The following is a 14,512-nucleotide window of genomic DNA, read 5'->3' as shown; positions in this document are numbered from 1 at the left end:
TAAAAGTCACAATTGGTCTGTTGCTAGTGGCAACGGCAATATCTGATTCTGCTGAAAGTAAGTGGCAGATTCTTGAAATCGCTGATCTAATGGTGTTATTTAAAGGGCTATTCTTAAAGGCAAATACAAATCTCTTGCTGCTGTCATCCCTCTTAGCAACCTTTTTTTTTTTTACTATCAGCAGGCTAGATCTATCTTTTACATGCTCTCTCATATGCCTGGGATAAGATAATTTCCGGTTACTGGCGTTGTTTAAATCTTTCAAAAAGATCTTCTTGGATCATAAAATCTGAATCGTTAGTATTGTTCCTCTTTAAACGCAAGAATTTACTATAGGGAATTGAGTTTTTCATATGTGTTGGATGAGAGCTCCTGTAGTGAAGCAGTGCATTCCTTACTATACTCTTCCGAAAGCCTTGGGATTTCAGCTGGCTTCCCTCCACATATAAACGAAGATCCCAAAATTCTAAACTTGAGCCCCCTAACACACTAGTAAAGGCCATATTCATGGTGTTAACTGTATTTAAATAGATGACAAAATTCTGAAAGCTATCCTGTGTTCCATCCCAAACGACCAGTACATCATCCATGTACCTCCAAAAAGCACGGATATTAGCAATAAAGGGATTTAATACGCTAAACACATATTCTTGCTCCATGAGGTGGGACTCCCCATGGCAGTCCCCTCACATTGCCGATACCACTGTTTATTGTGCTGGAACGTATTATTCTGGAGGATGAATTGAAGAGCATCACAAATGAACTGGATAAAAACAGGAGACTTATCCGTGTGGTCCAACACCTTGTGGATGGCCTGCACACCCACCTCATGTGGAATGCCAGTGTACAAGGCCTCCACATCAATGGATGCTAAAGCATAAGTGTCCTGCCATTGAAAGTCCTCGACTAGCCTAAGTTCATCCCCAGTGTCCTTAATATATGTAGGAATAGCTGAAAGCAATGGCCGTGAGGACCAATGCACATACTTCGAAAGGTGCTCAGTCACCAAACCCACCCCCGCTACAATCGGTCTACGGGGGGGAGGTGCGGGACTTATGCACCTTCGGAAGTAGATACCACTTGGGGTCCTTTGGAAACGGGGGTATTAAACTCTACGCTAATTTAAGGTCTATTGCACCCAACTCCACATAATGTCTAAGAAAGGACCTTCATTTCTCTTTAATCCGTAAGGTGGGATTACAACTCAGCTTTTCATAGGTGTTCACATCCGACAGATGTCGCTCAGCCTTCAAATCATATTGGACTTTGGACCACACCACTATACTGCAGGGGTGTGGAAATTTTATAAAAACTACCGTATATACTCGAGTATAAGCCGAGTTTTTCAGCACGATTTTTCGTGCTGAAAACACCCCCCTCGGCTTATACTCGAGTGAACTCCCCCACCCGCAGTGGTCTTCAACCTGCGGACCTCCAGAGGTTTCAAAACTACAACTCCCAGCAAGCCCGGGCAGCCATCGGCTGTCCGGGCTTGCTGGGAGTTGTAGTTTTGAAACCTCCGGAGGTCCGCAGGTTGAAGACCACTGCGGCCTTCAACATCATCCAGCCCCCTCTCACCCCCTTTAGTTCTGAGTACTCGCCTCCGCTCGGCGCTGGTCCGGTCCTGCAGGACTGTCCGGTGAGGAGGTGGTCCGGTGGGATAGTGGTTCCGGGCTGCTATCTTCACCGGGGAGGCCTCTTCTAAGCGCTTCGGGCCCGGCCTCAGAATAGTCACGTTGCCGTGACAACGACGCAGAGGTGCGTTCATTGCCAACGTACTTCTGCGTCATTGTCAAGGCAACGCCTCTATTCCGGGCCGGAAGCGCGGAGAAGAGGCGCCCCCGGTGAAGATAGCAGCCCGGACCACCTCCTCACCGGACAACCTCCTCTCCGGACAGCCCTGCAGGACCGGACCAGCGCCGAGCGGAGGTGAGTACTCAGAACTAAAGGGGGTGAGAGGGGGCTGGATGATGTTGAAGGCCGCAGTGGTCTTCAACCTGCGGACCTCCGGAGGTTTCAAAACTACAACTCCCAGCAAGCCCGGACAGCCGATGGCTGCCCGGGCTTGCTGGGAGTTGTAGTTTTGAAACCTCTGGAGGTCCGCAGGTTGAAGACCACTGAGGGCGAATGATGAGAAGAGGATGATGAAGGGGGGGTGTGGGATGATGAAGGGGGGTGGGGATGATGAAGGGGGGGGGTGTGGGATGATTACAAGGGGATGATGAAGGGGGGATGTGTGGGATGATAAGGGGATGATGAAGGGGGGATGTGTGGGATGATAAGGGGATGATGAAGGGGGGATGTGCGGGATGATAAGGGGATGATGAAGGGGGGATGTGTGGGATGATGACAAGGGGATGATGAAGGGGGGATGTGTGGGATGATAAGGGGATGATGAAGGGGGGATGTGTGGGATGATGACAAGGGGATGATGATGAGGATGTTAATGACGGGTCTGGATGATGACAGGGGGGGATGAGGTATTTCCCACCCTAGGCTTATACTCGAGTCAATAACTTTTCCTGGGATTTTGGGTTGAAATTAGGGGTCTCGGCTTATACTCGGGTCGGCTTATACTCGAGTATATACGGTACTTGTCCACGGGACTAAAATGGAGCAAAATCTACTTGTCCCTCATGACGATCCACTTGTCCGGGCCAATTTTCGCTTTTACACTCTCGTTTTTTTTCCTCCGCGCCCTATAATAGCCATAACTACCTACTATAATGATACCTTTTAATTTTTCAATAACATATTCTCCGAACCCCCAAAAAAAAAATATATATATTAATATATATATATATATATTATATATATTATATATATTATATATATTTTATATATATATATATATATATATATTTTATATATATATATATATATATATATATATATATATATATATATATTTTATATATATATATATATATATATATATATTTTATATATATATATATATATATATATATATATATATATATATATATATATATATATATTTTATATATATATATATATATATATATATTTTATATATATATATATATATATATATATATATATTTTATATATATATATATATATATATATATATATATATTTTATATATATATATATAGTTTATATATTTATATATTTATATAGTTTATATATTTATATATTTATATATATAGGGAAGTGAAATTGAAATAGTAAAAGATAATTTTGCCGATTTGGTGGTTTTCTTTTCTGCGCCATTTACCTTGTGGTTGAGGTAACATGTTAGTTTCATACTTTAGGCCTCCTGATTACGCAATACCAGATTTGTATCGTTTACGTCATGTTTTACTAATTCTGAACTTTTTCTAATTTTTTTAATTGTCATTTTTTAACCCCTGTAGCTTTATTTTTTTCCGCATACCAGGCTGTATGAGGGCTCATTTTTTGCGCCATAATCAGTTTTTTGTATCGGCACCATTTTGGTATTGATCTGACTTTTTAATCGCTTTTTAACTTTTTTTTCTGGGATATTATAAAAATTGCAAATCTGTGGTTTGGTATTTTTTTACATTTACCGTACGGGATACTTAATGTTATATTTTAATAGGTTGTACAATTACGCACGAAGCGATACCAGATATGTTTATTTTTATTATGTTTGCATGTTTTTATATAGGAAAAGGGGGTGATTTGAACTTTTAACATGGAAGGGGTTAATGCAGCGGTCTTCAAACTGTGGCCCTCCAGATGTTGCAAAACTACAACTCCCAGCATGCCCGGACAGCCAACGGCTGTCCTGGCATGCTGGGAATTGTAGTTTTGTAACATCTGGAGGGGCACAGTTTGAAGACCACTGGGTTAATGTGTGTCTTTCAAACTTTTATTAAAACTTTATTTTATTTATTTTTTTACACTTTATTACACTTATAGGAGGAATCATTAGATTCCTCAGACAGATGAATAGAGTTCTATTGAACTCTATTAATCTGTGTGCTCTGGAATCCATTGATAGAGCCTTGTCCAGCCAGGTTTTATCAATGACAGAGCCGGGACAGGAGGAAGCAGAGGTAAGCCCTCCGGCTACCTCCATAGTGGATCGCCCCCCTGCGATCGCGCTGCGGGGGGGCGATCCACCCCACTAGCCCACCAGGGAGCATTCTGTGCAGTAATGATGGCGGGGTGCCGCAGCGGGGATCCCCGGGGTCCCCAGCAGCGGGACCGTGGCGATCTAACATCTTATCCCCGATCCTTTGGATAGGGGATAAGATGCCAGGGGCGGAGTACCCCTTTAACCTCTTCAGGACATAGGGCGTATGGATACGCCCTGAATCCCGAGTCCTTAAGGACCGAGGGCGTATCCATACGCCCGTGGGAATTCCGGCCCCCACCGCTAGCCGGTTGGGGACCGGAGCCGGATGCCTGCTGAAATCGTTCAGCAGGCATCCCGGCATATCGCCCAGGGGGGTCATTATGTCCCCCCATGTCGGCGATCGCCGCAGATCGCTGGACAATTCAGTCCAGCGATCTGCGGCGATTCCGGGTCAATCGGGTCTCCGGTGACCCGGTGACCCGGAATTACTGGCTGTTCGGGGCCGTCTCTGACGGCCCCGAACAGCCAGAGCCTGCAGGGGTGAGGTGGCACTGGTGCCACCTCACGATCGCCCTGATTCGTCGGCCGGATTACCGGCCGACCAATCAGGGCGCCTGCTGCGGGTGTCACTCCCGCACCCGCTCCGCCCCTCTTCTGGAGGACATGAGCGGGTGCGGGAAGACGACCCCCGGTGCTGGGGACCCCGATCCCCGGCACCCCTGTTGGGATTGGGGCCCCAGGAGCAGCTGCGGCGGCGGGACTGACCTGCAGCGTCTGGATCGTTGGAGGTGAGTGACAGCCTCCTGCTGTTGCTTAGCAACAGCTCCCAGCATGCAAAAAGGGCATGCTGGGAGCTGTAGTTATGCAACAGCAGGAGGCAGACCACCACAACTCCCAGCATTCCCTTATGGGCATGCTGGGACTTATGGTTTTGCAACAGCTGGAGGCACATTCTTTCTATGGAAAAGTGTACCTTCAGCTGTTGTATAACTACAACTCCCAGCTTGCACAAACAGCTAAAGTGCATGCTGGGAGTTGTAGTGGTGCATCTGCTGGTTGCATAACTACAACTCCCAGCATGCCCGTTGGCTGTCGGTGACTGCTGAGAGTTGTAGTTTTGCAACAGCTGAAGGCACACTGGTTGTGAAACTCAGAGTTTTTTTTTACCTAACTCAGTGTTTCACGACCGGTGTGCCTCCAGCTGTTGCAAACTACAACTCAGCAGTCACCGTACACCATGCACCGTACATGCTGGGAGTTGTAGTTTTGCAACAGCTGGAGGCACACTGGTTGTGAAACACTGAGTTAGGTCACAAACTCAGTGATACATAACCAGTGTGCCTACAGTTGTTGCAAAACTACAACTCCCAGCAGTCACCGACAGCCAACGGGCATGCTGGGAGTTGTAGTTATGCAACAGCTGGATGTCCCCCCCAATGTGAACGTACAGGGTACACTCACATGGGCGGAGGATTACAGTAAGTATCTGGCTGCAAATTTGAGCTGCCGCAAACTTTCTGCTGCAGCTCAAATTGCCAGCGAGAAACTACTGTGAACCCCCGCCCATGCGACTGTACCCTAAAAACACTACACTACACTAACACAATATAAAATAAAAAGTAAAAAACACTACATATACACATACCCCTACACAGCCCCCCTCCCCTCCCCAATAAAAATGAAAAACGTCTGGTACGCCACTGTTTCCAGAACGGAGCCTCCAGCTGTTGCAAAACAACTCCCAGTATTGTCGGACAGCCGTTGACTGTCCAGGCATGCTGGGAGTTTTGCAACAGCTGGAGGCACCCTGTTTGGGAATCACTGGCGTAGAATACCCCTATGTCCACCCCTATGCAATCCCTAATTTAGGCCTCAAATGCGCATGGCGCTCTCACTTTGGAGCCCTGTCGTATTTCAAGGCAACAGTTTAGGGTCACATATGGGGTATCGCCGTACTCGGGAGAAATTGTGTTACAAATTTTGGGGGGTATTTTCTGCTTTTACCCTTTTTAAAAATGTAAAATTTTTGGGAAAACAAGCATTTTAGGTAAAAAAAATAATAATTTTTTTTACATATGCAAAAGTCGTGAAACACCTGTGGGGTATAAAGGTTCACTTAACCCCTTGTTACGTTCCCCGAGGGGTCTAGTTTCCAAAATGGTATGCCATGTGTTTTTTTTTTGCTATCCTGGCACCATAGGGGCTTCCGAAATGCGGCATGCCCCCAGAGCAAAATTTGCGTTCAAAAAGCCAAATGTGACTCCTTCTCTTCTGAGACCTGTAGTGCGCCAGCAGAGCACTTTTCACCCCCATATGGGGTGTTTTCTGAATCGGGAGAAATTGGGCTTCAAATTTTTAGGGGTATTTTCTGCTATTACCCTTTATAAAAATAAAAAATTTTTGGGAAAACAAGCATTTTAGGTAAAATTTTTTATTTTTTTTTTACATTTGCAAAAGTCATGAAACACCTGTGGGGTATTAAGGTTCACTTTATCCCATGTTACATTCCCCGAGGGGTCTAGTTTCCAAAATGGTATGCCATGTGGTTTTTTTTTTTGCTGTTCTGGCACCATAAGGGCTTCCTAAAGGTAACATGCCCCCCAAAAACCATTTCAGAAAAACGTACTCTCCAAAATCCCCTTGTCGCTCCTTCCCTTCTGAGCCCTCTACTGCGCCCGCCGAACACTTTACATAGACATATGAGGTATGTGCTTACTCGAGAGAAATTGGGCTACAAATACAAGTAAAAATTTGGTCCTTTTACCCCTTGTAAAAATTCAAAAATTGGGTCTACAAGAACATGTGAGTGTAAAAAATGAAGATCGTGAATTTTCTCCTTCACTTTGCTGCTATTCGTGTGAAACACCTAAAGGGTTAAAACGCTGACTGAATGTCATTTTGAATACTTTGGGGGGTGTAGTTTTTATAATGGGGTCATTTATGGGGTATTTCTAATATGAAGACCCTTCAAATCCACTTCAAACCTGAACTGGTCCCTGAAAAATACTGAGTTTGAAAATTTTGTGAAAAATCGGAAAATTGCTGCTGAACTTTGAAGCCCTCTGGTGTCTTCCAAAAGTAAAAACTTGTCAATTTTATGATGCAAACATAAAGTAGACATATTGTGTATGTGAACCCAAAAAAAATGTATTCGTAATATCCATTTTCCTTACAAGCAGAAAGCTTCAAAGTTAGAAAAATGCTAAATTTTCAAATTTTTCATCAAATTTACGGATTTTTCACCAAGAAAGGATGCAAGTATCGACAAAAATTTACCACTATGTTAAAGTAGAATATGTCACGAAAAAACAATCTCGGAATCAGAATGATAACTAAAAGCGTTCCAGAGTTATTAATGTTTAAAGTGACAGTGGTCAGATGTGCAAAAAACGCTCCGGTCCTTAAGGCCAAAATGGGCTCCGTCCTGAAGGGGTTAAAAAACCGTGATGCAAAAAATAAGCCTGTACACGGGGTGGGGGAGAAAGCATTACGGGGGTCAAAAGAGGACAATTTTAAGTATACTAATTATTGTTCAGTAAGTTATAATTTTTTTTTCTTTTTTAAGTAGTAAAACAAAACCTTGGTAAAAACCTTGGTTATTGTTGTAATGTTGTATGGACCTACAGAATAAAGAATGTGTAATTTGTACCAAAAAGTGCATGGCGTACAAACGGAAGCCCCGCAAAAGTTGCTAAATTTTATTTTATTAATTCTTTTTTTAAATTTTGCTGTAGATGGTGATTAAATGTGTGACATTACAAATTACAGTTGGTGGCGCAAAAAACAAGCATTCATTTGTGTCTAAGTGGAAAATTATAAGCGTTATGGCTACTAGAAAGTGGGGATGAAAAAAAATGAACCTCCCCTTATTTTGTGTATCAGGACAAGTGGATTGTCACAAGGGACAAGTGGATTGTCCCGTGGAGAAGTAGTTTTTGTTTTTTCTTCTCCACACCCCTGGAAGCTTTTTTTTTTTTCTTTTTACATGAAAGCGATCTGATTGCTTGCTATGGGCAATTGGTTGACTTTTTTTTTTTAAGTTTCAAGTTTTGATTAATCTCTCCCTCAGGCTAAGTTTCCACTTGGTTTTTTTTCTGGCAGTTTTTGGAATACTGCCACTGCAGTTTTTGAGCCAAAGTCAGAAGTGGATCGATCCATAAGGGAGGAGAAGTAGAAGTCCTTCCTTTATATGTCCTATTCCTTTTGAATACACTTCTGGCTTTGGCTCTAAAACTGCAGTGGCAGTTTTCCAAAAACTGCCAGAAAAAAAAAACAAGTGGAAACTTAGCCTTAGGTCCCACAATTCTAACACTAAATAGGTGCAGTTATTTTCCAGAATGCTGCGGTTTTCATGTTGTATGTATAATGAAAACTGTGTAAAGGTGCATCTACACATACAGGATCTGCTGCATATTTTCTACAGCTGATTTTGCTACCCATTGAAGTGGATGGGTAGCAAAATATGCAGCAGATCCTGTACATGTGAACATACCCTAAAAGACTGTATGGACCATAGCCAGAATATGAAATGAAAGCTGTGTTGTCATTGGTTGCTATGGGCAACAAAGGAGATTTTTGCAAATCTTTCCAAATCTTTGATTGCTTACACTTATATGGTGCAGAAGTAAAAATATTTCAAAGCATACATGATAACGAAATTAAAGATTACAGCTGAAATCCATTTTGTTTACCAACAGGTGCGCCCTTCAGAAGCTCTGAGCAGTCATATTTACCCTGGTCTATGTATCAAGGAAATGTGGGCTTTACTTATTCAGCTTCTTGATCATAGGAGCAAAGGATCTTCTTCAGAGGTACACAGTTCTAATGTCTCATTTTTATACTATAATAGCACTGCAAAGCTATAAAACAAAATACATATTTGTACCTTTTAAAGCATTGCTGTCATTTAAAAAAAATTTAAAAAAATTCTCACTCCTAAAACTTATATGATGGCTAGCTATAAGCTTTGGAAGTGCATGGCATTGCACCGGACTCCCTGGCTGGGCTGCCGGCCAGATGTGACCTTTTTGCTGCATAGACTTTTATATACTGAAAAGGTTGGATTTGATTGACAGCCGTGGCATGAGTCACGTGCTGCTGTGAACTTCCCTGGATTATCGATCAATGGCAGTGGGACCTCACTGCTTTCTGTACAAAACCTGTACCAGCGCTGATTTTCAACAATCATAAGTTATAAAGTGTTTGTCTTTATTTTAGGAATGGATATATAGGCATATTGATGGGCCTCATCAAAACTGCTCATCTTTTCTCAGTCGCTCTTCATTGGGGGACACCTTACTCATGGGTATATGCTCTTGCCACTAGGAGGCGCTAACACTAGGAGAAAGTCAGCTCCTCCCTGGCAGGATATACCCGCCCACCTGCAGTGAGGTAATCAGTTTTAGCTAGTGTCAGCAGGAGGCCAGACACAGGTCTGGGAGCTCCCCAGATCTGGTCTTTTTTTTATTATTTTCTAGTAAGGCCTGTTTAGTTAGATTCTTTACTCCCTTTTTGTTTCCTTTTTTTCAGGTGGGGGTTCAGGAACATGGTGCTACCTGTTCCCCCATATGTGGCTAAGAGGCACGGGTCATAAGAGTGTGCCTGCGCCTGGGGTTGCACCTAGGGTCGGGTCCCCCAATCTTCCTGCTCGTCCTGTCTTTTGCAGTAGGACGTGATGCAGGTGACTAAAAAGCTGGTTGAAGACATCTCTAGGTGATTATGTGAAGATGGGTGAGAATACATCATCCCTCCTTTCTTCCCTGTTGAGGAAGGAAGAGAAAGTTTATAATAAAAAACATAAAAAATAAAAAGTCACTGTCCATTTGGTGTACTTACGCCCTCTTGTATTACACTCTAACTTCTATTGCAGTGCAGGGTCCTTTCCTATGGTCAGTATTAGGGGCTGGGCTGCAGCGGACATACCGCTTGGCATGTCATACTCTGATTCCCTTCTCCACAGGCTACCACATCTAGTGGATCTCTCATCCAACGCTAGGTCTCCAGGGGAATATCCCTGCATGAGCATGGTTTGACCCTGATATCACTATGCCAAACAGTGGTTTTGCCTGCCACTCATCTCATGGCTGCCGCATCCTAGTAATCAAAGCACAAAGAACAAAACAGTACACCATAAAGCGCACACCCAAATAAATGTACAAAAAAATATTTTATTAGAAAATACACAATACACTTACAATATGTCTAATCAGACAACAAACAAACCCCCATAAAAACATTTAAAAAGGCATAAACATGCCCTCCCACAACAGGGGGGAGCCCCTTGGACTCCTCCCAGGACACCTGTATCTATAGTAAAGTTCTAACACCACGTCTGAATATACGGTATCCAAAGAACACAAATATATCTGTATATCTATACAGTCTGCATGTATTATCACAAAAACTGTCAAGTACAAATATATACAGTGGGGATCAAAAGTTTGGGCACCCCATGTAAAAATTTGTATTAATGTGCATAAAGAAGCCAAGGAAAGATGGAAAAATCTCCAAAAGGCATCAAATTAAAGATTAGACATTCTTATAATATGTCAACAAAAGTTAGATTTTATTTCCATCATTTACACTTTCAAAATAACAGAAAACAAAAAAAAATGGTGTCTGCAAAAGTTTGGGCACACTGCAGAGTTAATATCTTGTACTGCCCTCTTTGGAAAATATCACAGCTTGTAAACGCTTTTTGTAGCCAGCCAAGAGTCTTTCAATTCTTGTTTGAGGTATCTTTGCCCATTCTTCCTTACAAAAGTCTTCCAGTTCTTTGAGATTTCTGGGCTGTCTGTCATGCACTGCTCTTTTAAGGTCTATACATAGATTTTCATCTATGTTGAGGTCAGGAGATTGTGAAGGCCATGGCAAAACCTTCAGATTACGCATCTTGATGTAATCCCCCCGTGGATTTTAAGGTGTGTTTAGGATCATTATCCATTTGTAGAAGCCATCCTCTCTTTAACTTCAGCTTTTGCACAGGTGGCATCAAGTTAGCATCCAAAATTTGCTGAAATTTTATTGAATCCATTTTTCAATCTACTCGTGAGATGTTCCCTGTGCCACTGGCTGCAATACAACCCCAAAGCATGATTGATCCACCCTCCATGCTTAACAGTTGGACAGAGGTTCTTCTCATTAAATTCTGTTTCCCTTTCTTCTCCAAACGTACCTTTGCTCATTCCGGCCAAAAAGTTTAATTTTAACCTCATCGGTCCACAGAACTTGTTTCCAAAATGCATCAAGCTTGTCTATATGTTCATTTGCAAAGTTCAAATGCAGATTTTTGTGGTGAGGACGTAGAAGAGGTTTTCTTCTGATGACCCTTCCATGAAGACCATATTTGTACAAGTATCTCTTTATAGTGGAATAGCGTACCACAACTCCAGTGTCTGCCAGATCTTTCTGGAGGGATTGTGCAGTCAAACGTGGGTTTTGAATTGTTTTCTCACAATCCTGCGAGCTGTTCTGTCTGATATTTTTCTTGGTCTTCCAGATCTTGCTTTAACTTCCACTGTTCCTGATGACTGCCATTTCTTAATTACATTCCAGACAGAGGATATTGACATCTGAAAAAGTTTTGCTATCTTCTTATAGCCTTCTCCAGCTTTGTGAGCGTCAACTATTTTCAGCTTCAGATTTCTAGACAACTGCTTAGAAGAACCCATGCTGCTGATTGTTTGGGCAAGGTCAGATGAGACTGGGCATTTAAACCTTTGAGATTAACATCACCTGGTCTTCCCAGACGATGATTGAGAACAATCCATGACACTGGCAGGTCTCGGCTTTGCAAAGGGAGCAGTGCATGCTATAAATTCTGCAGGGTGTCCAAACTTTTGCAGACGCCATTTTTTTGTTTTCTGTTATTTTGAAAGTGTAAATGATGGAAATAAAATCTAACTTTTGTTGACATATTATAAGAATCTCTAATCTGTAATTTGATGCCTTGAGATTTTTCCATCTCTCCTTGGCCTCTTTATGCACATTAATACAAATTTTTACCTGGGGTGCCCAAACTTTTGATCCCCACTGTAGTATACAACCTGATCCACAGATATGACAGACCGGAAACTGGAAAATGCAAGAACCAAAGGTAGTGCAGTAAAAAATCCCTGTACAGGTGTCCCCCCTGAACCCCACACATTCTGTCACCTATTGGTGACTTCCTCAGGGAAGTTATGGGGTTTGTTTGTTTGGTCTGATTAGACATATTGTAAGTGTATTGTCTATTTTCTAATAAAATATTTTTTTGTACATTTATTCGGGTGTGCGCTTTATGGTGTACTGTTTTTTGTTCTTTGTGCTTTGATGTCAGTAAGCCAGAAAGTTGTCTGCATGTTTTCTTCTGCCGCCTGTCACACTTTGTACGACTGATGTTTTTGTGGCTGGAGTTCTGGTACCCCACTGCTGTGTGCGGTATACGTAGAACTGACCCAGCGAGACCCTTGGACACTATACGGGATGTCAGGGATGCATTCCACAGCTCCTCTGTCTCCCTTTTTCCCAGGGGGTTGGGTCTCTCTGCCTCCCCGCCCTCCCTCCAATGACAAAGGGCACAGTTATCGACTGTCTGACTGTTCCCTTTGCGCCAAACGCCTGGGGGTGTTCTTGTTCAGCCAGACTGTTGTCTACACTGTTTCAGCTGCCATCGGTCTTCCTCTGGCCTGCCACGGACATAGCCAGGTTTCCCGTACCCCACGGCTGGCAAGGGATCTGAAGTAGGGTCCCTACAGGTATACAGGATTGATACCAGTCAGACAATTCTTAGTCTTTTACGTTTTCTATACCACCAGGTCGCCCGTTGGATAGGCCGCACTCCAGTACCTCGCTTTCTGTGGGAGGTTGAATGTAGTGACCCTGGGTGCTCCGGAATCCTTTACCTGCCAGCCAGACTGTTTTCTGCATGGCCTAATATTACTTGGGGTCACCTACCATACACTTTTACCCTGTGGACAGTAGTTCAGGTTACCCACTGCCATGATGTAGTCTTTAGTCTTTGAGTGAGTCACCCCATGTTGCCCCATGGGCCTTATACAATGTACAACATACTGGTTATCAGGGTTACCTACTTGGTCAGGTCCCTGCCTGCTACTCTTTCTACAGGCTGGTATCTCACTCCACTGTGTGTTTCCATATGCGGGACCCGGCGTCGCCTCGGTCCCCTTGCCACGTAGCCAGACTGTCTGCATGGTGTTCTACTCCACCTGGTTACCTCCCCCGTTTCTGCCGCAGCTGCAGTCTCTCTTCCAGCTGCAGTTCTGCAGTGTGTGTACCGGTGGGTTCTAGGGACCCTTTCTACCTGTAAGTCACTGCATTTTTCCTGCTCCACATTCCTTCTCCATCTCCTGAGTTCTGCATCTGCAGCTTTGGTGTCTGGCACCATTAGGAAATGGGGTGTGGGCTTTTCTTCTGCAGGTCCCAGGGACTTTCTCAGCAACAGCAGCATCCCTCTGTTCTCCTTTCTTAGGTTGCACTGTTGGTCTGCTAGGGGCATACCTCCCTTCCTGCTGGTCCCTTGGATGTCTGCGGTTCCTTTTAGTGTCTGCAGGCTTGGTACCCCTTTGCTACACTGGGGTTCCCATTTCCGTGTTCCTACATATGCTAGGACCGCTCTGTAGGTGTAGAGCCCACCTTTCCTTTTTTTCGATGGGGTGAGCCTCGGGCCTTCCGGTGATTTTGTGTCCAGAGTTCTGCGGCGGTTGAGCCTTCTGTTCTGACATGGGGCCTGCTGGGGTGACAGTCAGTTCAGCCCCTCCCTATGTCTCCAGGTGTATTTTTTTTTTTTTTCTGGTGTTCCTGTCCAGCGCGGCTCAGGCACCTACTCGTTACGGTCTGGAATGGCTCTCAACACGTCTTGTATTTCTTTGCCCAGCTCCAGTGTACAGGTTTTCCATCCCTCTTGGGACGCAAGGTGGCTCCTCCAGATGGCGACGGTTGCCGCTGTACTTGTCCCGTGCCTGTGGGGCAGCATTTCCATGCTCCAACAGAGCGTAGCGTGTTTTGCCAATTCCCTTTCCACTAGGGATCAGGGTGCTTGGCATGGGTCTGTTCTTGAGCTTTCTTCTCGACCACCCTTGTTTTCCCTCCTCTGGAGGGACTATTTTTTGTTGAGTTTTTTCTGCTGCCAAGATGATGCCTTCTCTCTGTTCCCACTATATAGATGGAGTATCTGGCGGGGTCTCTGTTATTTTGCTGGGGGCATTCAACAGGGATTTTTTGCTATCTAGGCATGTGTGTTTTCTGTCCACTATCACAGCCGGGCTCTCCCTCTGTTTTTTTGTTATCTACTGCTGCTCACGCAGCCTTGGCTCTCTCCTCTACTGGAGGAGTTCGTACAATCTCCCTGGAAGGGTGTGTTCATCCTTCCCTTTGTCTGTGTCAGTTGTACTGCACTGACACCAAGGTCTTCTGGAGTAATCCTTGAGCCCAGACCCTGAGAAT

General features: G+C 43.9%; 1 protein-coding gene across 3 annotated transcripts in view; it reads left to right on the top strand.

Moving 5' to 3' along the window:
• MMS22L (MMS22 like, DNA repair protein) overlaps window positions 1-14,512 on the top strand; it is a 143,990-nt gene that overhangs the window by 36,018 nt on the left and 93,460 nt on the right. For all 3 annotated transcript variants that reach the window (XM_056566152.1, XM_056566151.1, XM_056566153.1), the window contains one exon: window positions 8,767-8,880. In XM_056566152.1, the coding sequence (XP_056422127.1) occupies window positions 8,767-8,880 (114 nt within the window). The remainder of the gene's footprint in view (window positions 1-8,766; window positions 8,881-14,512) is intronic.

This window comes from Hyla sarda, chromosome 3 (assembly GCF_029499605.1).
Source record: "Hyla sarda isolate aHylSar1 chromosome 3, aHylSar1.hap1, whole genome shotgun sequence".
Taxonomy (NCBI): Eukaryota; Metazoa; Chordata; class Amphibia; order Anura; family Hylidae; genus Hyla; species Hyla sarda.
This window is presented reverse-complemented; position numbering and strand designations above follow the sequence as displayed.